Source organism: Thunnus albacares, chromosome 11 (genome assembly GCF_914725855.1).
Source record: "Thunnus albacares chromosome 11, fThuAlb1.1, whole genome shotgun sequence".
In the NCBI taxonomy this organism is placed as follows: Eukaryota; Metazoa; Chordata; class Actinopteri; order Scombriformes; family Scombridae; genus Thunnus; species Thunnus albacares.
Window position 1 is genome coordinate 1,608,108 of NC_058116.1, and position 24,926 is coordinate 1,633,033.

General features: G+C 37.9%; 2 protein-coding genes across 7 annotated transcripts in view; one reads left to right on the top strand and one right to left on the bottom strand.

Annotated features, from left to right (window-relative positions):
* lrch1 (leucine-rich repeats and calponin homology (CH) domain containing 1) overlaps positions 1-1,017 on the bottom strand; it is a 99,158-nt gene extending 98,141 nt beyond the window's left edge. For 2 of the 6 annotated variants that reach the window (XM_044364985.1, XM_044364986.1), the window contains exon 1: positions 647-1,014. In XM_044364985.1, the coding sequence (XP_044220920.1) occupies positions 647-872 (226 nt within the window). In that variant the 5' untranslated portion in view covers positions 873-1,014. Of the gene's footprint in view, positions 1-646 lie in introns of all 6 variants that reach the window. The other 4 variants (XM_044364984.1, XM_044364987.1, XM_044364989.1 and 1 more) reach the window with 3 other exon arrangements.
* Positions 1,018-4,065: 3,048 nt separating this feature from the next.
* Positions 4,066-24,077, top strand: rubcnl (rubicon like autophagy enhancer). Its single transcript, XM_044366687.1, has 18 exons — positions 4,066-4,207; positions 4,457-4,518; positions 9,082-9,184; positions 10,597-11,023; positions 12,340-12,608; positions 13,569-13,669; positions 14,084-14,480; positions 15,754-15,799; positions 15,900-16,005; positions 16,209-16,345; positions 16,472-16,536; positions 17,758-17,797; positions 18,540-18,617; positions 18,793-18,913; positions 19,432-19,493; positions 20,661-20,814; positions 21,423-21,513; positions 23,637-24,077. The coding sequence occupies exons 3-18, from the start codon at positions 9,082-9,084 to the stop codon at positions 23,723-23,725; spliced, it is 2,286 nt and encodes a 761-aa protein (XP_044222622.1). The 5' UTR covers positions 4,066-4,207; positions 4,457-4,518; the 3' UTR covers positions 23,726-24,077.
* Positions 24,078-24,926: the final 849 nt, after the last annotated feature.

A 24,926-nucleotide genomic window follows, 5' to 3' on the forward strand; every position in this document is an offset into this window, starting at 1 on the left:
GACCATAATGTAAACTATGTGTTGTGATGATTAACACTGAGCTCAGCTCCTCTGTTCCAGTAAATCAAACAGTGTGGCTGGGTGCACCCTGCTCTCCATGCCTGTTTACAACTGTAACTGGATTAAAAGGAAGTGGTGGGGAATTCCACTGCGGGCCCACTGAGCAGCTAGATCCACGATAAACATTTCAACATCCACTTCCACTGTAGTCCCCACACACACACACACACACACACACACATCATCTGTAGACATGTACAGCAGGCTGGACACTGACGATATGTTCCATGTGTTTTATGTGTGTGTATACAATCTTCTGGTTATTCCAGGTTATTTAGTGTCAATGAGACCACACATCTGCCAGCAATGATACTCAAATTCAGCTGTGCATCTGGTCCAAGTGAAAAAGTTCAATTCACATATATTGTTATACAAATGACCTATGGGGAGATGCATTTAATGCAACCACTGAGGTCGGGGCTCAATGACTACGTTAAACACGCTCTTTGGGTTATAAATGGGTAACGGAAATGCCAGAGCCATAAATAAAGTACAACGGTCACTGAAGCAAGCATCCACGCTGCTGTAACGCGTTACTGAGAGTCGTTACCGTTCAGCATTGGTTAACCGAGGAAAGATGCCCTACCTGCCTCTACCGTGTCCGTCAGGTCATGGTTGGCGGCTGTCCGGGGAAACTCCTTCAGTTTTCGGGAGCTGAGGTTGAGTGCGCCGCTGGCCGCCGCCTCCTCCAGCGCCCGCTCCAAGCCCCGGTTGGGAGGCAGGTTGGCGCTGCCGATGTGAGTCTGGATCGACGGAGAAGAACCGAGCTGGGAAAGAGGAGTACGAGCCGACTCCGGTCCCAACGTCGCCATAATGTTTCCCCCTCTTCGCGGTTCACCGCTGCGTGTGTGTCGGTTCTGTCCGAGAGAGAGCGAGCTTACGTTCAGACAAACAGCGGGACACAGACGCGCCGCGCGTTCACGTTCCTCCGCGTCTGCCGCCCTCCTCCCTGCGCGGTGTCAAGCGTCAAAGTCTGCGACGCGACATCCGGTCATCAAATACCCGCAGTATATTAGAGACGCTCTTTACCAACACAAACGGCAATGTTCAACAAACTAAACAAATAATAAATAGGTAGACACAGAAATAATAATAAAAAACCTTCATCTGCACCGTGATTGAGGTCAATTAGAAAACTGTCTGAATTATAGTGATGACTATAAATCCAGCAGGAGAGGATATCATTAAAAAAAGGGAAGGTGCCTCTCCTGATAATGCCAGGATATTGTCTTTTTTCATATTTGAGTCTTTTTCACCAGTGATTATAGTGAATTCTCAGAAACATCCTCTAAAGAAGAAACAGAATTTAAACAAAGAAAAAATATGTGAATTTTTAATGGACACCATTCAAACCAGTTAACTTGGAAGGATGGCTTCTTTTCAATTAGTCACTTTCATTTATTTTGAAAACAGGCCTGCTTCGTGTCCGGTCTCACACTGCATTTCTTCGACTTGACGCAGTTTTCTCACTGCGGCTGCGTACTGAGCTGCAGCTGTGAAACAGCAAAGAAAAAAAAAACTCAGCAGTGAAAACTCAGTTAACAGTGACATCTGCTGGACAGGATCAGTGCAACATGCTGAGTAGCAGAGACATGACAACTTCTGCTTTGTCTGCGCCAAATAGATATTTCACTGCAATTTCTTAATTCTCCTGTGGTGTCACTGTAATATTAGTCGTAGTTGACGAAGTTATGGTCCTGTTGATAACAGGTTTATGGGCCCCTAAAAGTCTGTTAGGGGCCCATAAACCTGTACGATGCAGCAGAGGCCAAGATATCCTGCCTATTAATACCTTAAAGCCTAAAAATACTGGATCATACATTTCCCATGATGTAACTCTGTGGCATCTATCACACTTCCTTTGTTTGGTAAATGTCAAAGTTTTTCAAACTACAGGCCTCAGCTTGTAATGCAGAAATTCTGTTAAAGATTTGTGGTCTTGAAGCCTAAGCCAACTTGAGACAGCTCCTCCCAGAGCCACATAAGAAATCAAACAACTGTTTTTACAGGCTGAGTAGCACTAACCATGATGAGTAAACTGAATGTCCATAAACACAGCTATTGACATTTGTTTAGATCAATGATCATAACTGTAGAGGAAGAGATACACAATGTTTCAATGCTACTTCTGATATGATACCCGGAACCAACCACTAAATGATACTTTTAAAAAAAAAAAAAAAAATTACTTGAAATATAAAATAAACATTCTTTATCTATGAAGCTCTTTTTTTGTTAAAAAAAAAAAAAAGAGGCCAAACTCCTCAAGTATTAAACAGCACTTTGCAGACATAAAATAGTCCAAAATTATCATATCAAAGAATAAAAAGATTATAAATCTTACCAGCTTTACCAAGCAGTTTTCAGTACTAATGATCCCCACATTTGGACTGTCAAATTATATTTTTGTTGGCTGTCAAACCACAAATGACATGTTTAATAGAGGTTGCACAGAATCATGCTTTGTGTTGCAAGTAAAAGCCCTTATTTACTGCCATCTGGTGTTCATGTAGAGTGTGTGTATGTGTGTATGTGTGTATGTGTGTGTGTGTGTGTGTGTGTGTGTGTGTGTGTGTGTGTGTGTGTGTGTGTGTGTGTGATAGTGAAAGAACTCCATTGGGGAGCTGGAGAGCTGAGTCAACTGATTACATAACAAGCTTGCATCAGCAGATATACAGTGCTGTTCACTGATTACATTATGTGGGCCAACAAATGTTTGAATTTCCGTACTTGTGAGGACCTTTAGTGACACAATATATCCCTCAGCCCCTAACCCTAGAATTAACTTAACTCTAATTTAACCATAACACCAGACCAAATCTTAACCATCAAACAGCTATTTGAAAAAGTGAATCATTTCACTTTCCAACAAGACTCTGTAGCCATACTAGCAGCTCTATGAGGCTGTAGTTAAGCACAGCAGTGCTTTGAGCTAAATGCTAATATCAGTACAGTAACATCCTCACAATGACAACACTAACATACTGATGTTAAGCAGGTGTAATGTTTACCATGTAAACCATCTTAGTTTAGTGTGTTAGAATGCAAATATTTGTTAATTAGACACACAAAGTGCAGCTGAGGCTGATGGGCATGTGATCCATTTTGCAGATTTTTGTTCACAAACCAAACTATTGGACAAATTTAAATGCTGACCATAATTATTACAGTTTATCCTGAGGGGAACATGAATGTCTAAACCAAATTTCATGGTAATGCATCCAACTGTTATGGAGATATTTCACTCAAAACCAAAAATGTCAACTTGCTAGTGGCAATAGAGGAAAAGTCAGTCAAACGTTAAGGTCGGAGGGCTTCATCCTCCGAGGGATCATGATTGTCTGTGTAAAATTTCATTGCAATCCATTGAACAGCTGTTGAGATATTTCAGTCTGGACCAAAGGGGTAGAGCCATGCTGCTAGCATAGGAGAAAAAAATGAACCAGAACTTTTAAAACAAGTGGAAAGTTTAAAGAAACAAAACTGTGTTGAATAAATCTGTTAGTTTGGAGATACTGCAACAATGTTGGCAACAAAATTTTAAGAAAAAGATGAATTGAGAAATGTAAAGGTTTCATTTTCGGGAACATCTTCCCATAGGAATCTGCCCGCTAGTGACAACAGCACAGTAGGTCCGACTGTACTCTACGGATCAAATACATTTTGAGACAGATACTTAAAGACACTTAAACTTGCATTGCAGATATATACAGGGACAGTCCAAGTTTTCAGGGGCCCTAAGCTCTGCGAAGCCCTTTCAGAGTTCAAAAACAAACACAACAAACAGTAAAGGCATTTTAAAAGTACTTGTCAGATATTTATGTACTGTTGATACTCCTATTGTAAAGGGAACTTTTTGTCTCAGAAAGATTTAATCTGAGCTGCTTTTACTTGTGTTTCCCTGTAAACATGAAGGTAAAATTAAACCAACTGATACTTTGACTTCCTCTTTTTCTCCACTAGCTGCCAGCTGACGTGACAGCCATCAGTCTGCTCAGCTGAGACGCTTTATAGCAAATATTTCTGGTCAGCAAAGCTTCATGCTGCTGTATGGTTACTGTTAGGCTGAGGAGGATACACAATTTTAACCATAACCTTTAACATAACATGTTACTCCAGATGTGGCTTTCTCTGTGATGACGTGGATGTAAGTGAAACCCATTCTTGATGGTCACCAGTTTGAGTTTTTATTTGTTTCTATTGAATGTGATAATAGCTGACAGAAAGTCACTTGAGGAAATCTCATGGATCACTGTGGTGCAATATAGCGAGAGTGTTGAGGCCTATTTGTCCTATGAAGAAACGCTACTGACAGCTCAGCCACAGAAAGTACAAAGCATTGTTAAATACAGGAAGCCCTGATAAACAACCGCCTCTCTTCCTTTCTCCTCAACAGTGTTTGGTAACTGAAGACTCGTTTCAGTCTCCGCAGCCTCTAACAGGTTTTCTCGCGAGGTGGTGAGTAGCTTGATTTATTTTGGGGTTTCTAAGTGTTGCTGGTTTTTTACTTGTTCGTGTTTTGGTCAGTCTCGTTCAGTTCTCTAGTTTTTGTCTATCGTTTAACTTTGCTTTTACTGAAATATGAAACATCTGGGTACTTTATCATTGACAATCTGTGAACAAGAAACTGTTACTAGGTGTTTTAACTAAACCACTGTGAGTTTCAATGAACACGATAAACACAATTTTACTCACACAGAAAACTGGATAAAACTATAAAAATAAAGGGAGTTTGGGGGTAAAGTCAGACTAAAAACCAACACTGTTCTCAGTCCTCGAGCTTAGAAACACTCTGTTTTTCAAATTCAGGAAATTACAGTTTTGTGTTTTACTGTTGTTGTCGTGTTATTGCATGTTCAGTTGTAAATGGCTGGGATTGAAAAGGCAGTCAGTATTGGCTGCTTTGAGTTGACAAATATGGGTAATAATATATGTAAGAATACATGTAGGAGCAGTGGTGCACATGTTGCATGTGACCTTTTCAGTTACTGTACATATTAATATCAATCAAGTTCTTTTATGGTATTTAATAGCTTGTGCACAATAACACTGACAGAGGCCTTGGGAAACTAACAAAGTTAAAACAAGTAATGACAAAAGTTATTTAATCACATGTAACCTCTAACACAGAAGAATAAGATGTAAGGGACACATTATAATCACAAACTATAGTTCTCAGGCCAGAGGAGTAGTAATTCTAATTCAGTTAGAAGTAATGTAACAATGTCGCAATGATGTCGAAGATGTAACTAATTTAGTTACATCAACACACACAGACAAGCACAATAGGCAATGTTGCTGCAAAATCTAAATTTATGCTAGCAGGTACAGTAGTAATAGCAGTAAATCCCAACAAGACAGATGTTTATGTTATTAAACTGCATATAAAATACTACAGAATAGACTTAAAATATAAATCACAGACATTGCTACAAAAGGTTAAAACACAGCTCTGAGTGGCTCCACTTAGCCACAGCGGTCATGCTGAAAGACTTGAGAACCACAATATTTTCACCCTTGTTTATTATAGTCGAGTTGGCTTTTATGCACAGTGACATAAACAGGGACACTCAGTTTACATCATATATATTGTAGGCAGTGTGAGATCAGATAACTGAATGTCATAAACCAATTACATGATGCATGAATTACATAATCATGCCAGTTGGAGAAAATTCAACAGGGCACAGTTATAGTGTGTCACAGCTGAAAAAATGATTGGAATCAGTGAAGTTTTCAGTTCATCGTAGCTTTGTGATGCAGAAGCCTCCGGACAGACAGATGCATTGCAGATATGTAGGCCCATATCATTTTGAAAAATATAAGTAAAAGTCAAATAAAAGTTCATCACTGTCAGTAAACGGTTAAAGTAACAGCTCAAGACACATGACAGGCTGAGACAGATGTGAGAAAACTGTTAAAAAAAAACTCTCAGTGTTTTGGCTGCAGTTCAGCTAACTGTGAAAGACCGGATGATCAAGTGTAAGAGTCATTTTGAGGACTGAATGAAGAACATGTGCAGAATGGACATTAACTACTTGTTTGTTGGTGATAAGGAAAATAAATCCCTGATACAGAGAGAGATTGACCCCCTGCATGTAAAAAGCACCTCTGTGGTGCACATGAAAGCCATATTTTTGATGTAGATATTTGATAAATTTTTTACGTAATACATCTTGCAAGGGAACGCTGAAATAAAGTAATAAAGTAGACTGTCCTCCCAAAAAAGTCAGACTACCCTTCCTCCCGATAATCGTATCGTATAACAATCCCTTAGCAAGTATAATGTTTACCATGTTCACCATCTTAGTTTAGTGTGTTAGCATGCTAACATTTGCTAATTAGGACTAAATACAAAGTACAACTGAGACTGAGGGGAATGTCATTAGTTTTACAGCTCTTTAAAATTGTGTCCATATATATATATATATATATATATATATATATATATACATATATATATATATATGAGTGTGTGTGTGTGTGTGTGTGTGTGTGTGTGTGTGTGTGTGTGTGTGTGTGTGTGAAATCAGCAATTGATTATGGGTTTTATTGTTTATGGGGCAGCAGCCAAATCTCACTTAACAAAGCCTTGAGACTTTGCATTGGTGCAATGAGATGGACTCCAAGTTATGCTGTGTTGGTAGAGTCAGGAGAAAGCCCACTAGAGCTCAGAAGCGACAAACTTTCATTAAGTTACTGGATTCATCCTAGAGGATGTGGGGCTGAAAATACCACTAAAAGTGTCCTACACGTGTCCTAAACGAATAACAGATTAAGGGAAGTGGTTTTGGACAGAAGATAAATGATGAATCAAAAGAAACAAGTTTTAGTTCCCCTACTCCAATAAGTTATGTTCCTCTATGGCTATTTTTAAGACTAAAGTTCATTTTAATATTATGGAATTAAAGAAAGATTGGGTGGAAAGCAAAATAGGACACCATGCAAACTAAGTGCCTACAGATATTTACTGACATCTCGAAAGATCATAATGATCATGTAGGAACAGGAGTATAAATCTCACAATTTGCAGTCTGCAGCGGGTGGAAGAAGTGGGGCCTGACAGGTTGGTGCTGTGTATTGACTCTGCAGCAGCACTTTTAAGTTTACAGACTATGAAGAGAACGAGGGAGGATCTAATGTTTGAAGTTTTTCAGTGTTTATTCAGAATTCAGAGATTGGGAATAGATGTAGAATTTTGTTAGGTACCTGCACATGTGGGATTAAAGGGTAATGACAGGATCTGACAGGATGCAATGTGTCAAATATAATGAAGAAAGGGTAAGCTTCCAACAAAGGGTGAGAGAGGCCAAACAAGGATGGGATTTGGAAAGGATACTAGGAACAAATGGAGATAAGGTGTGGGACACACGAAGAGGGTTAGTAGATTTCTTAATTAACACCTGATTGTTTAATAAAATATAGTATTTTTATTCGTTATTTAAATAAACGTATTGCTTTTTATTATTATGGATTTATGTAAACTAGATCCTGTTCTGCATCTCCGGTACAGTAGGTAACAGTATGCACCTAAAAGTTGGTATTGTAACCCGTCAAAAAATGCAAAACAGAAGAAGAAGAAAAAATTTGTGAAGATTTACTACACCCCCACAAGCAAATCCTCCTATCTCAGCGTCTCCTTTGCAGTAAATTGAATTTGATGCGAAATTTTGCTGTTTGTACATCTAAATGCTGGTGTGACTAGAGGTTTCAACTAGTCGAGAATCCGACAACAAAGCTCTAACTTTGTTTTCAAAGTTTAACAAGAATTTCCCACCCTGTCAATATTAAAATATTTCCTTGTTTTCTGAATGGAGCAGAACACAATCCCTGGAAACCTCACCCAGATCAGAAACTTCTGTTATTGAACTGACCTAAATTTAGTCCCTGCTTCCTGTGGTCCAAACACTGCAGTTCCTAAGTAAGTTAAAAGGGCTTTTTTTCTGTTGATCATTGTGAAAAAGCCACATAAAATCTACTTTGAGTACATGAACATACAAAAATTCCAAGGGGAGTGAATATTTTTTATAGAGAATGTATAGACAAAAAAATAGTAAGTAAATTATAGGTCAACAATTGTACAACCAACATACCTACAACATATGTATGTATACTATCCTGTATATGTTATATACTGTATACAATCATATGTATATATTTATAGCTGAGGTGGATGCTGAAGTGTTTCATCATTTGTATATGTTTAAAAAAACTTAAATGCATATAAAGGGAGAATCTACAATCTACAATGTTGGGAACAACTGGACTGTGGATCATGCAGATCATGATGTGATTGTAGAGATGGAAATGGTGCTATATATATGAAATACATACTGGACCTTAAAACATTAGATTTTAATTTGTTATGACAATATATGTTGAGTTATTACTGCACATTAAAAAAAGTTGCCACCAAACTCCCAATGTAACAACTTGCACAGTTTCTACATGGACTGTAGTTTGTGCTTAAAAGTACATATACTCTTTGAATTCTGACTGAACCAAGTACAGATATTGTCTGTGGCGCCACATTTCTTAACAAATGTTTGTGTGTGTTGCCAGTGATGGATTTGAATCACCAAAATTTCTACAAGCTTTAAATTCTTAAAACGTATCTCATTTCTCCTCAGTGTTTCTCTGAAATACCGTCATACCAGTGTAACACTACCTGTCAGATCTCATCTATTGCCCTCAGTGTAGATGGAGGAAGTAGTGTTCGGACTTGAGACTTTGACTTTTAAGGAGCAGTAAGTTATGATCTTAATCAGTTTGTATGAGTGATAAAACTGGTCAAACTTCCTGCAACCCACTCTAAAAAGAATACAGAACAAAAAGCAAAAGCAAAATTCATAAATTTCATCTGGTGGCCAAGTCAGCATTGGTATTGATCAACTGCCTGCGGATTACCTGTGTTTGGGTAATTTTGTACTTATTGCCACAGCTGGTTGTTTTTTACTCACTGTACCGGGAAGTTTGCACCAAAGCTGCTGTCATTGGGAAACTGTCTCCTCTTCTGTACAGATGGGAAGCTGCAGGGGCAGGTCCTCCTCTCCCCACAGACCCAGATATGTCAGCTGGTGTGTGGACTCTCCACCAACTGCAACTACAACTCTGACAACAACAGGTAAGATCCACCACACTCTCAAAGTAAGTATACAGAGCTTTGGGGCACCTTTAGGGATTTTAAAGATTGCAACCACATGGGAAACATCAGGACATTGCTTGGTCATTGTCAATCAAATCTGATCAAACCACACATACACAGTCCTGATGAAGTAGATTAGCATTTCTAAGTGTTAGAACCTTAACTTATAATTGGTTTATTTGGTCATGAATGTTTACTGTTATAGAGTAAAGTTAAGATTTGAAACAAGGCTTTCAGGGGCTTTAAAGGAGGCCTGATGAGGTTGACATGCTGTGCCAGGGGAAACTTAACATTTAATTCTCAAAGAGTGTCTTTATGTACTTTATGTAATGCTATTATGGAAATAGTAGTATAAGTTGGACTGACATATCTAACACACAGTGCATTAAACTGTATTACTCATTATATAATTATACTATATTATATCATATCTCATATATTGTTGTTGTATTTTTTATATTATATGCTATATCGTTTTCTTTTCTATATTTATCATATGTATTTCATAGTGTTGTATCATTGTATGGTGTGTGTATATTACATATACTTTATATATACTGTATATTACATACAGCACAATGTATGTATTTTTTGTGTGTTGTATTTTTTAATCATACATTTGAAGTCTGTATGTTTAAACTTTCCATTAGTCATATCTCATCTTACTTTATCTCATTTAGGTCACTTCCTTTTGCTGCTGTGGCAGCCTGCAATCAATAAAGTTAATCATATAGATCTTTATCTGGTTGAGAGGGGCCTGGTAGACAGGCCTTTATTTCTTTATAAATATATATACTCTCATATTCATATTTTTTATGATCTGGTCTGGTTTTCATTTGCTGTTGATGCAAATTAACACTTCCTCCATGTTTCTTGATAAGTTCAGTATGTATGTAAATGACCAATTAAAAGTTTGGACACACCTTTCTATTCCCCTGGTTGAGAAAGTATGTTCAAACTGTTGACTGGTTCTGCATGCACATTTCCACAGAGTCATGTCACACTCAACCCTCTGCTACTGTTTCTTCTCTTATTGAACAAAAACAAGCACTATTAACTATTCTCAGTGAAACCCAGCACTTTCAAGGATGATTCACATTAAAAGCCTTCCAGCAGCTCCAAAGACAAAATCCCACCAGTTCCTTGTAGGTTTTCAATTTGAAAATATCTGAACTTGTTATTAATCATTGACTGTATCTTCATTTCCACCTTCTGCCCTCTCAGCTCTCCATTTGTCCTCTTGGCTTCTGAGTGACACATTTCTGGTTCAACATCCAGACGAGCTTCTGGGTAGACAGAGAAAGAAACTCCCTGATATGCATTTGAGAGAGAAAGAGGCAAAAATTAAAATATGTATTGATAAAATATTATCTCTCTCCTCTTTCCATAAGACACTCCAGAAGAATTTTCTCGCCAAAACCAACAGTTGCCTGGTGCAGGATTGATCCCGTTCGTCCTGCTTTCACCACCAGACACAAGTGGAGGAGAAACAGATGCAGAACTTTCCCATCAACTCCCACAGCCAAAGAAGGCCTTCAAACACTCCTGTCACTCCCAGTCAAACACACACTCCAGCACTACTTCAGCCCTGCACAACACTGACAAAGCAACAAACAGTCGTAGCAATGAGGGTGAGGATGATGAAAAAGGTAGAGAGGAGAACTTCACACCTTCAGAGGCTGACAACAGTAACAAAGAAGACCAGTCTCTTCTTCATCCAGAGGACAAAGGATTTTACCTTCCCAGGAGCAGTCCAGTCATCTCCAGAAGGCCCCTCTCCTGGCATGGAGGGGGTGCTGACACGTCTGCTCTATCAAGGTAACTGCATACATGAAAGCTTAAAAACGCTCTCTATTCAGGTTAAGTCACATTAATTCAGCACATTTCAAGTGGAATATTTTTTTGCACTTTTGCACCAAAAACAAAGCCAATAAAAGGCACTCAAGAGGCCAAAACCAGTGAAGAAATCACCTCATGTGTTGATCGTTTAAGTGCATTTGTTTAATCAATATGCTTTCAAATCTGCTGACGCATATCAGTATATAGCCATCATCAGAGCGTGTGTGACAGCAATGAAATCTCTTTTTAACAGACACATGTGAACACCAATTGAAAGGAAACACTTGCAAGAGTTCCCCCACTCCCAACCCCACATTACAAGAAAAAGAAAAGAGAAACAGAGAGAAAAAAAGAAAATAGACATAAACAAAAAATATATATATATGCATACAAATATGTGATTATTGCATCTTTTAAAATATTCTGATGGCATAGGTATTTGCTTCTGGAAATAGATGACTGGTATGGTCTGCTGCCACTGTGTCACTTTGATATCACCACTTGATGGCGCCACAGTAAAGATTTTTTAAATCCTAAACCTGGTGGTTTCAACTGACTGGTGAAACTAACAAAACCATGGGTAAAAAAGACTACAAAACACTTTAAAACATAAAAGATGATTCAAATATACAGAAGCTTGTTAATTTTTTTGTTGTTAAAACGTAATTATATGTGTGAATGTCTACAGTCCATGAACTTGTTTCCTGCGAATGCCAGATTAATTAAGTTTACTGTGCATGACTCACTTGAAACTTGATGGTTAACGTTTAGAAAGTTATGTGGTGGCCTACATGATGTAAGGAAACTGGGGTTGAAATGGAAAATAAAGAGACTCTCTAAAGAGAGAGTTTTTGTTTTTTCTATGCAATGGGGATTTTTATAGCTTAATGCAAGAAGGGAGGCACATAAAAAGCCTTTTGGGTGGACATCAAACTATCCTCAAATCTACACAATGCTGTTTCTGTTACTTTCAGTGTTTAAGCCATTTTTAATGTCTCCCCAGACAATAAGTTATATTTTCATTCAACCATCAAACATGCAGTTTTTTGGTAAAACACTGGTTCAGTCTGATTGCTGCAGGATCTGATAAAGGAGTATACATGACTTTATTGATCTAAAACAGGCCTTTTATTTCCCTTCCTACTCTTTACATTAAAATGTCATTTAATTCTGTTTTGTTTTTTTATTGTTTCTTTAGCTTGTATGCTGGAAATTTCTCCTGGGTTTTCTTTATCTTAAGCATTTTCTCACTTCTATATCTTTTTTTGACTAAAGTGAAACATTTCTGCTCCTAGCTTGGGCTCCCCATCTCCTCCCTCTGGTTCACTGTTCCTGGATCAACATGGGGGCCTGACAGTAACCAGTATGAAGAATCTGGGATCCAAACCCAGCTCCAGTCACAGCTCATCCCCAGTCCAGGAGGACAAGAAGCCGGGCTGTGTCTCTGTCTCCTCAAATCTGAACCTCAGCCCTGGGTTCCACCTTCCCCTCAGTGGACAGCAGAGATTGGCTGAGGAGCACAGAGGACAGGGCCCGACCAGTTGTGATGCCCCTCACACATCAGGTAGAATAGGATTAATTATTACCAGTATCTACTGACCCTGCTGTGTAGGTGTTTATATACACAGAATACTCCTGCTATTTCCCAAACCACCCAAGGTTATGATTTGATGTAAGTTAAAAAGTTAAATCGCCTAAAACTGACAAATTAGCTAACCTCCTGTGTTTCAGCTGCACATTATTTCTTATACAAGGAATATTTGCTACAGGAATAGCAAGTACTGATTGCCATCATGTTTTTGTCAACATCAAAATGTACCCAAAATACTTCTGAGTCTGTGTTTGATCAAGTTGGAGATCTTTTTTTTTTTTTTTTTTTTTTTTTTAAATGGGAGCAGTAAGGCTGTAGTGCTGCCACAGCACTCCAGGTATCTCAACCAGGTTTCTGCTAATTTAGGTATAAGTACAGCGGCCCTGAGAGCTCACCACACTGCAACTAAAGAAAACACATGCAAACAGACAAAACACAATCAAATGAAAAATGCTGTACTTCACCAATTTTACAAGACTTGTGCAGCAAAACAAGAGGCACTTCAGGCAAAAGGCAATTCAGAAAACACAACCAAATACAAAAAACAACCAAATGCAGAAACACATGAAGTGGACTACTTATCAGTGGTTTAAAAAAGTTTATTTCAGTTTAACATCCTGATTGCATGATTCAGTTATTACTGCAGATATCTGCTGTTCACATAGTTTATAGCAGGTGTATATAGTGTACAGGCTAACACGGCCTGTATTACTCTAAGTCATGGACTTGCATAAAATGTACTTGCTTGGGTTTGTTAGCTGAGGGCAGCTGCCTGTGCTTTTTTTATAATGTATTTTTGGTGAGAGCTGGAGGGCTCCACCATACACCATTTAGCTGAAAGCTGCATAGAAGTTCATTTGATTCAGTGTTGATATTACTGTCAAATAAAGCTGAACTCTTTCTTCATGCATGTCTATATGTGCATTTTGTCAGGCCTCTCTATATCAACACAACATAGCAGAGAGAGAAGGAGCAGTAGTATCCCAGAATTCTCTGCTGCAGACGTCTTCAAGAACACATGTGAGCTGGAAAAGGTGTGTTACTAACTGATTTTCTGAATTTCTAATTTCCTTTTGGTGGATTACTAACAATAGTTACCAGTATGGTACAATTACAGTTTCAAACATCAAACACAATTTGAAGATATGGGGAGTTCAGTGGGTTAAACACAGGTTCAGAGGGCTTCTTGGATCACATATTAACACAATAGATGAACATTTTGACATGGGAAACATTTGCATTTGAGTGTTTGCTGTCACAGTCAGACCTGGATTAGAAGATGGAAGTCTGTTACATCTCTTGATCTTAATGAAATTATGATTTCCATCTTCTTATCTGACACTGGATAATACACAAAACAATGTTAGTATGTTCCTTCTCAACAGTGCTGATGATGATAATGATGGCAAGCTGTTTCACCTATGTTTGTACTGTGACTGTGTGTGCAGGAAAATGCTCATTTCATTGTGGTGGACATGGTGTTGGAGGTGCTGGAAGGTGCAAAGTGGACTATGAGCTTTGATCAATGGACATCCGTGATGGACACACACCAACACACATACAGCAGGTGCAGACAGACAAAGACAGGCTCTTCAGTGGATCACAAGCAGAGACGTAAGGCATGCAGACACAAACAGTGCTGCAGTATAGTGGATACCAAACAAGAGGATAATAAGAGCAGACATTCTGATGGAGACAATGAGACGTCACACAGAAACACACACTCCTCTAAAACTTATGTGCACCCACATCAGCACAATCAGGATAAAGAAGAGGAGGGAGCAGGGAATAATGACCATCAATCAAAGACGTTTTCTGTCCTCTCCACTGACAGTGGATTTGGAGGTAAAATGATTTTAACTGTACGTATACAGAGAGATACCATAGGATAAAGTCAAATATTTTTTGTGTTAATTTTTGTGGTTTAAAGACACACTCCTTAGTTTTGATAATCCCCAAATATCCAAAATAACCGTTTCTCAAATAATTGCATCTAGTGGCTCTGAGGGGTAAAACATGAGAAAACACAACAAATCTGAAAACACGATGACATTTCACAGAGCGGAAATAGACAATTCTTGTTCATGATTGGACAGAGTCTGAGTCAATTCAGATTTCTTAGAAAATAAAATAGATCATTTTAGTTCATTAGTTTACATCAGTTTTCTGTTTTGTTCATTTGTTTTCTCTAGCGTTGTTGTGTTTTCTGAGGTTTTACCTCTAAGGGCCTCTGTAGACACGTCCCACTTTGCAAAATCTTATTTCTGCTGCCCTTTTACAGTTTCAGTTTGATTTATTCACTAAAATCTGTGAACAGAAAATCCAGATACGAGAAGCTCTGAGTTGTTAAAAGATTGAAATAGTCATCTGAGTTGCCTGCAGCTGTTACCATGCAGTCATACAGCAATTCATTTTAAGCAAGTGCTTTGTCCACTTTGTATTGCCCCTGGTTTGACCTAAAAAAGAAGCAACAATTGAACAGCTATCAAAGACAAGGCACTGAAGGACAGCTGCATGTGATTTTTAAGAAGGATTAGTGCATTATTTTGGAAAGCAAAACATGTTATTTGCCATACTGATATAAATGTACAGTTTATGTTTGTTTGTGTGTGTTTTTTTTTTTTTTTACTTTGGTTGAAGAACCCATGACTTCATTGCCAAATATATTACATCAGGATAACCCCGCATCTCACTATGCTGATAGAGACAGGGGGTGACATGAAACAAAGGCCCTTTTCTGGGCCCAACCCGGGGAGGGTCTTGTGACAGTTCAGGTTTTTGATATGTTCTTATTTTTCTTTTTCTTGGCATTTTATATTATTAATTATTTATTTCTGGCATCCCTAGGATATTGTACATGCACATGTATTTACAGTAACATTTTCATGGCATGACTAAACAGGTTTAAGTAACAAGGGAAAAGTTCTTCTCACATCTTCTCTTGAAGTACTAATACAGTGTTTGGATGTACTAACAGCACTTTTCTACAGGTGAAATACTTGAGATAAAGTGTTACAAAATTTCATTGTGACACACTTTAGGAATGATTTTCTTCTTATTTAATATTGCATCACATATGAATATAATACGAATATCATATTCTGTGTTTTAATTTCAGACTGTGGAGTAGACACTACGTTGACACAGAGAGATTCTCTCAGAAAGTAAGAAAATGCAATCAAACCCAGGACGCCCGTCTCCAAATCTATACATTTGTTCTGATTTTGTGATTTATGAATCAATCTGTGGTGTCCCATAACTCAGTGCAGAGTGGCTGGCCCAGCAGCTGGTGTTGGAGTTCAAAAAGAGATGGCTTCCTTCCCACGGGCCTCGGCGTGGTTGGCAGAGCCTGCGTAGCTCACTTCAGGAGGTAAGAACACTTACAGCAAACAATTCAACTACAGTATATAGGTGTGAGTCCTTAGAGCAAACTAAAGCTACATCTTTGAAAAAAAAAAGTTAGTTTTCATGTTAGTTTTTAGTTTTTTGGCTACCCTTTGTCCCTCACAACCAACAATGAGACACAATCTTGAGCTAGAAACTGCCATAAACTTTCCTCTCTGTCTTCACCAGTTGCCGGGTACTGGTGGCGTGGCAGTGAACAGTGGGAGCCTGACAGAAGAAATCAGACTGAGGACCAGGATGAGAGGATCCCTATGCTGGGCACCTCCACGCTTCCAGATCATCTTCACCGTGCAGCCGACACACAGGTCCTTCATTACATGTGACAAAACTCAACAACCAAATACAGATAGATAGATAGATAGATATATAAATAGATTGATTGATAGATTGATAGATTGATAGTAACTGACTCTGTTTGTTTCCTCCTCCAGACGCAGTGAAGTAGTGGCTTCACAACACTTCCTGTGTGCAGGCTGTGGGACAGAGGTAGAGCGCAGTGAGTATTGGATTGTAAAGAAGACACTGAGCAGCACCTTTTTCTTTTTTGTCAGAAATATAACACAGGAGCAACTGAAGCCAAACAAACTCACATTGTTTTAATAAAGATGTCAGTGTTTAACTGGCCTTTTTCCATCATGTCATGAGCATCACAATCTGATTTCATGCTGCAGAAAGTGAGTAGTTTTCCACATAGCAGCAGGCCCACAATTAAAGGAGTTGTTAGCTTACTGTGGAGTTGGAGGAGTGCAGCCTGTCACCTACAGCTCTTCATCTAACAGCTCAGTGTGATTCTTACTCCCTGCATCATCTAAAACTGATCTGCTGTCACAAATACCCCAAATGACTGTTCTTTCCTTGTTTTGACTATGTCCTTGTGTTGTAGCTGCATTTCTAAGGAATGATCACTGTCTGTGCTGACATCTGTGACAAATACACTGAGTTTTCTGTGACTGCTTCACAATAAAAGCCAGGTGAATGTGAAGCAGCAGGAGGAAATGTTGTGTTATCATTAGCAGTAAATTAATACAGCTCTGATACAGTTTTAGGAGAGTGAACAGTAAACAGTGAGACTGATATCAGTAACACTGGATTATCTGTGATTACATTGTGCATGTCAAGGCACTGTCGGACTCCGCCACTAATGATGAAAACTACTATATATAGAGAAAAAAATGCAGACCATAAATAGTACCAAAATTTTATTTTAAAGTGTTGACTCTGCGGCCACTACGTGTGATTTTTGAATGCATCTAACAAGTTATTCTGATGGCATATGTTTTTGTTTGTAGAAAAATAAGACAATGTATGTAAAGTTTGTCTTTCAGTTCTTCTATCAGAATGCATTGCAATCCTTTTTCATACTACCGCTGTGGAGCACTGAAGTCAGAAATGACCCATTCCTGCACACAAGTTGGAATACATAGTTGAAACACATAGTAGAAATACATTGGACAATTTATAAAAAGAAAACATCTATTTTATAGTCTATTCTCTATATTATTTACCATTTTCCCGTGGTGATACTATCCTCCATAGAAATCATTATTGATCTCAATAATCAGTGTTAACAAATATTACATTATCTCACAATGTTTGTACTAAACTAAAAGGCTGTGGACACAGACTGTCTTGCTTTGGTCATACAGTAACAATACAATACTAATTGGAAGTACTAATAAAAAGCATGTCTGAGTTCTGTTTCTCTCTCTGCCACCAGAGTACATCAAGAAATTGCGGTACTGTGAATACCTTGGCAGGTATGTAGCCTTATTTATTGTTATAAATGTATTAATAAGTCTGCAGCCATGCTAACGGCTTTGTGAGGTGGTATCTGGGCAAAGTGGTGCTTTGAGGTGAATGCTGATGTTTATAAGGTAGCTTTTTCTATGTTAAAACCATGCTACATTAGCTTAGCATGTTAGCATTCTAACATTTGCCTATTAGCGCTAAACACAAAGTACACAGGAGAGGCTGATGGGAAGGTAATTGGTCATAAACCAAAGTATTTGACAGAGTAATTAGAATTTGTCCTGAGGGGGACATGAATGTCTTTACCAAATGTCATGGCTTTCCATCCAAAAGTTTCACAAAAAAAAAAGTGAACCTCATAGTGGTGTTAGAGACTAAAGTTATTAGGATTCATCCTTTCATTTGCCAATCCATCTTGCATTTCTTTAGATATTTTATCAGGATTCAACCTCTGGAGACCATGAATGTCTGTACAAAATTTCAAGACAATCCAGTATTTGCAGAGATATTTCAGGGTGGCTCAAAGTGGTGGACTGACCAGCAAACCAACATTGCAATCATTAAAAACAAAATGTAAAATATTCTTTCTGGTGAACGTACAAATAGTTTGATTTAGGTTTTTGGAAAACCGCAGATATAGAGTAGAACACAGTTTCCTTATAGTCTGCATGCTTATGGTCTTCAACAAAAACATTATACATGTTAAATTAATTATGTACTTTTATTCACTAATTCTAATTCATTTGGCAGATATTTCTGTGACTGCTGCCATAGCGGCTCTGAGGCTGTGATCCCTGGTCGAGTTCTGTCCTGCTGGGACTTTGGCAGGTAATAAAAACACTTAAAAAGTAAACATTATATATATATATATATATATATATATATATATATATATAATTCAATCAACTCCCAAAAAGCTGGATGGCACAGTGGGAAAAATAGCATAGGCAGACGTACACTTTGACTCTTGATTAAATCTATCATAATAATATTCATATTTCAGATACCCTGTGAGTGATTTCTCCAAACAGTTGCTGGATACAGTGTGGCATCAGCCTCTGTTTGACCTGACCTGCGTTGGTAAGACACTCTACAGCAGAGTGAAAGAGCTGGACAGGTTCAGGGTGAGTTAAAGACAGAATTATCATTAGTATTCCGGTCATGGTCAGATTTTTGGAGTATGGCACTTTTATGTTTGCACATGTAATCATCACAGCCTGGAGACAGAAACCTGGATATGTCTGTATCCTGATTTAAAGAAAGAAGCTCATTTACTACAAAAAAAAAAAAAAAGAAACAAAGAAATTCCCCCCAAAAAAGTTCAAGTGGAAGACAAATACAGGACTAAAAGCTCAGGAAAGAGACACAGAGTTGGACCCGCTTGTTTCAGAGAGTGTAACATCTTAGAAGCCACTCAGTGCAGTGAAGTCACTGATGCTGATAAGAAAAAGTTGCAAATCCCCAATGATTTGTTATGATTAACATGTGCAAAGAGTCAGTAAAATGTTGTTGATCACTTTTAAGTGGGCCCAACACAGAAAATACAGCAGCTGAAATTTATTTAAGTTTTATTTCAGTTTACTTTTCCTTTATTCTGTCCGTCTTTGGGTTTTTGCTTCCAAACTTCTCCTTTTTCCTACAGGAAGTCCAGGAACAGCTGCTGGGCATCAAGAAGCTGCTGAAAGCTTGCAGATTATCTGGAAGGTAGACAAAACTTTACTTTCTCTTACACACAGAGTATACAGATATAAACATGTGAATATAGAATATTACTGATTACTGAGGATAATGTTAATATACGGTATTCAATATGTAAATATTATACATTAATAGACTGTATATATTATACCATATTTAAAATTTGTACTACTTTAGAGTTGCAAACTTCAAGAATTGACTAAGACTACTTTAGAATTCGACATGATCAACACTTATACGCTAAGCGATAATCAATATATTTATGGATCAGATGACTACTCGAACGTAAGAAGGAACTGCTCGTTGTGATGGACCCACAGAGCATTATCATGTAACAGTCAACAATTTCCATATGTTTCTAGCCATGCTGTGTGGCTCTCGGGAAGGCAATGTCAGTCGGTCCACCACTTTGGTCCAGACTGAAATATCTCGACAACTATTGGATTGCCATAATTTTTTTGTACCAACATTCCTGTACCCCACGGGAGGAATTGTAACTTTGATGATCCCCTGACTTTTCCTCTAGCACCCTCATCAAGTCAAAATTTTTAATTTGTCCAATACTTTATGACCAAATACATACAAACATGTTTTTAGTGATGGCAATGTCGTTTGATGGTCAGTCCACCACTTTGAGCCATACTGAAATACCTCAGCAATTTGTCCTGTTGCATTACCTTAGAATTTTTTACAGACATTTGTGGTTCCCAGAGGATGAATCCTAATGACTTTAGTGTCTAGCGCCACCATGAGGTTCAATTTTGTTTTTTTTTTTAAATGTAAAATGTAAAATGATATGTAATATGGACATTCATGTCATCCTCAGGACAAATTGTGAAAATTTTGGTGATCCGTTTACTTAGAAATGTTGCATGTTACCACCCTAACACACTAAACTAAGATGGTGAACATGGTAAAGATGCTTGCTAAACATCACCATAACAACATTGTCATTGTAAGCATGTTAGCATGCTGATGTTAGCATTTAGCTCAAAACTCTTCTGTGCCAAAGTTAAGCGTCACAGAGATGCTAGCATGGCTATAGACTCTCAGTCTTGTTAAATGATACCTGCCATCCAGGTACAATCACTCAAAATAAACCCCAACTACCCACAAATGGGATATTTGTCATGAGGTTTTCATGTCCTGTGTTTGTGTGTGTTTCTGTTCCAGGTTAATGACTGAGTTTGAACAGCTTCCCTGTCACCTGACCGAACGGCCACACCTCTTCTCCATGGATGACCTCTTCAGAGTGAAGAAGGGTCAGCTTGTAGCGCAGGCCAGAGCAGTCTTTCACTCCGCTATTAATCATGTTGAAAACTGTGAGGTCAGTCTGAAGCACTATAGCCTTCTCTTTTACATGGAAAATACATGCAGTGTATTTCTAATGCAAGGAAGTATTATTATTAGTATTATTAGCAATCCTCACAGTAGGAAATACTGAATGTTTTTTAATAATCAATACCATTATCCCAAACATGTTTAGCTGGACATTTGAAAAAGTTGAGATTCACTTTCTCTCATTGTGTAGAGATCTGTTTTCACTTTTTTTGTTGATCAGTGTCAAAAAAGCCACATTAAATCTATTTTGATTCAATGTTGTAAGACAATGCAAAGTTTCAGGGGGAGTCGATAATTTTAATTACAGGCAGATAATTACAGGCACTTCTTCAGCAAATAGATCTTCCTCAGGTGTCATCATGTGACCTCAGTGCTCAACTTAGGTCATGTGATAACATGGAGATTGTATTTACAACTTACATTTGAAGACAACAGGCTTGAGACATCAAACAGTCAAGAATCGGACACTGAAACATCAGCAACAGCACTCCTGCACATATTTGTTTTAGAGGAGATACACTTCAGGATGTTACTTCTGCATTCATTGTGGAATAAAACCTCTCTAATTTTGGCCATTTGATTTCTTTCACACAGCTGTGTCTGGCCCGAGGTTTTATCTGTGAGTTCTGCAGAGAAAGAAACATCATCTTTCCTTTTCAGAGTGACATATGTAAGCGTTGTCCAGGTAGGAACAGACTTTTCAAATAAATGATATATGCAGAATATAAGAATGATACCATACAGTTGGTATGCTCCTCATAACTTAATTCAATGTATGCATTTTTGACATTGCCACATTATGTGGTGGTGGTGGTGGTGGGGGGGGGGGGGGGTTCCCCAGATCGTTCATATTAATTTATTAATTATTTATTGCTCACTTTATTACATATCAAGTTAACTAAAGATATGGCACATTCGCATGGGAATCACTTAAGCAAGTCTGAATATATGACTCAGTTGACTCTTTGATGACCAACTTGCTAACTCAAAATGATAATAATAATAATAATAATAATAATAATAATAATAATAATAATAATAATAATAATAATAATAATAATAATCTTTATTTGTATATCAGTTTTCAAGTTCTTCACAGCTTAGATGACACCAAATGTAAGACAGTTGTGGAGTTGCTTAAAGGATGGGTTCACAACTTTTTAAGGCTGTCTTAAAACAACAGTCAGGAGCCCAAATGAACATTGAAACAATTTTTCTTGCTGTAATCATTCTTCCTGTTCATACTGACCATTAGAAGATCCCTTCATAATGTACTTACAATGAATGGGGGACAAAATCCACATCTTCTGTGCAAAAATGTATTTAAAAGTTTATCTGAAGCTAATATGAAGCTTCAGTGTCCAAATGAGTCAAATCAAGTAGATATCTTTCAATGTTTTAGTGCCAAAGTTCCTCTTTTTGTTACTATTCTTCCACCGCAGCTCAACAGGGAAACACTGTCTGAGGAAACACAAAGAGGAAATTTGATGCTAAAAAGACTGTAAATGTGTCAGATATCCACTTGATATGACTAACTCAGACTGCTGAAGCTGAATATAAGCTTCACATCAACTTTTAAATGCATTTTTGCACTAAATGACTGTGTGGACACACTGTGGATTTTGGCCTCCATCACTTCCATTGAAATCCCATGACTGTACTTGCTATATACAGTACTGTGAGCTTAGCCTTGTACCTAGTACCTATGCAATTTTTAAGTATGTAAAACAAAAAACAAAAAAAGTCCAGTCACAAGGGAACTTTTTTTTTTTTTGGGGGGGGGGGGGGGGGGGGGGGGGGGGGGGGGGGGGGGTAGGAACGTAATCTGACCTTGACCTAATCCTGCTACAAGTTTGAGCTAAACAGCTGCTGTAGCTAGATGCACTTTGCATGCTGAGATGTAGATCAGCGAAATCAACAGTTGCTAACAGCTAGCCAGATAATGAATCTAGCAACAAAGTATGTTGCTTCTTGATATCTGGACCTTCCTCCTGTGTTTATGTTTTCAGTCCCGCCCTTTACTTATCTGACCAATGAGAGGAGTGAACGTTCTCACCTGGCTTTTAGTGATACATTTCAGTTCACTTTAATTTTTTCTGTAGTCAGAGAAACCAAACCCTGAGGAAAATGGAACAAGTTTACCAACTCATCCACTGATTTGGTCCAGAGCAAACAAAGTACAAGTTTGAAAACTCCAACAGTTAAACTGTTGATCAATTTTACAACAAAATGTCAATGGCAAAAAATGTTTTGTTGCACAAGTTATGTCATGCATGACAAGACTTAAGGTTTTTTCGTGCGCATTAACTAATTTGTCAAGTCTGAAGCAACACCTGCAACAATTTAAGCTTAAAAGAGAGTTTAAAATTGGTTCAGGTCTATTTTCATATAATACTGAAAAGCCATATGTGCTGTTCATTAGGAGTTATTGGCTACTATAATTATTTCTCCTGTCCATACTGTTAGTGTAGCAGTCCCTATACAGGGCGGCTGGGAGGAAGCAGGAGACAAAATCCATAGTCCTCATGCTGTGCTAGCTCAGATAAAGCTAATATTGAGGCTACAGCAGTCTGATTTTGATAAATCAAAAAAATTTTTTGATACAAAATTACCTCAGTCACCTTGCCATAGATATGGCTACATGATGCACAATTCAAACATGCTTTATTTTCTAGCATCTCACGGCGGTCTTTTCTGTAATATTCACAGTGTTGGGACCAGAAGGTGAAAACAGAGACACAACCATTGTAGTTATAAAAACAGAAAAGAAATTATCAACTGTATAAATATTGCCTTTTCTTTTTACAGTGTGCAAGGCTTGCTTTCACAAACAGTGTTTTGTGGAAAAGAAGTGTCCAAAATGTCTACGAAAGCAGTTGCGGAAAAAAACTTTCTAAACTGATCCATGAAGTGAGACATCTGAACTGCTGCAGCTCCATGGTTGTTAATTCAACACCCTAATTTATTCAGCTACATTGTTTTTACTACAGTTTCACATTAAACACAGTTGTAAATTAAATGTAAATGAATTTCTGTACTCATCCCTACTTAGTGTATATACAAACTTCCTGCTGTATAATGCTTAACTGTAAACTGTAATTAATCGTTCATCTTCCTTTCTAAAATCAAGGAGTACTTACTCAATGTTAAATATTTGAATCCCTCTCAAATACCGCGTACTGTATCACCTGTGAGAATAAAATTGGTATGAGCCACTCTTTACCTCAAGCTTCATATACTTCAACACCATTTCAAATTGTCTGCTGTCTTTTTCTTTTTCTTTGCATGGATGTATGATGTGTGTGGTCTGTATGATGATCTCTAGCCATGTCCTAAATCCATACTATACACTGAATCTAAGCAGGCTTTTGAGTATGTAGCATGTTCACACTGCAAAAATGACTAAATTAAGTATGCCCATAACAGTTAGTATGCATACTAAGGGTACAGTTCATATACACGTTATTCTCCCACAATGCCTTGCACAAATTTTCAAGAATCAAAAGCTCTTATTGTCAGTAAATGGGAGAGCTGCTCACAGCTGGCAAAAAATAAAACTGATGGTGGATGATGGTGAAAAAGCTCCAGAAACACATCAGAGAGCACAAAATAACTATTGAGTTTTTGGAAAAACAATTTGCTTGCAGTGCATTCTAAAGCTGCATTATGATTGTCTTTGCACAGTGCATATATTGGATCTGTCCCAGAACAAGACCAGCCACTGCTAAGGCCCCTTATTCCAAATATTAAGGGCATTGCTAAGAACTTGGATGTTATCTTTGACGGTGAGCTAAACTAAACTAAAGACACAAAAATATTTTACCAACTCAGGAATTTTTTCGAGATCCAGGCAATGTTGTGTTTTAGCAATACCAAAAAAAAAAAAAATCTGCACTTTAAATCTTCACACCTGGACTATAGTAACGCTTATAGTAACGATTTACCTGCCTTAATACTGGAGCTATAGCTCAGCTTCAGACTGTGCATAAGTCTGCAGCCAAATGCACTTCTCACATCACCCCAGTATTAGCCTCTTTGCACTGGTTACCAGTTTCCTTTAGAATCCATTTTAAAATCCTACTCATTACTTAAAAGGCT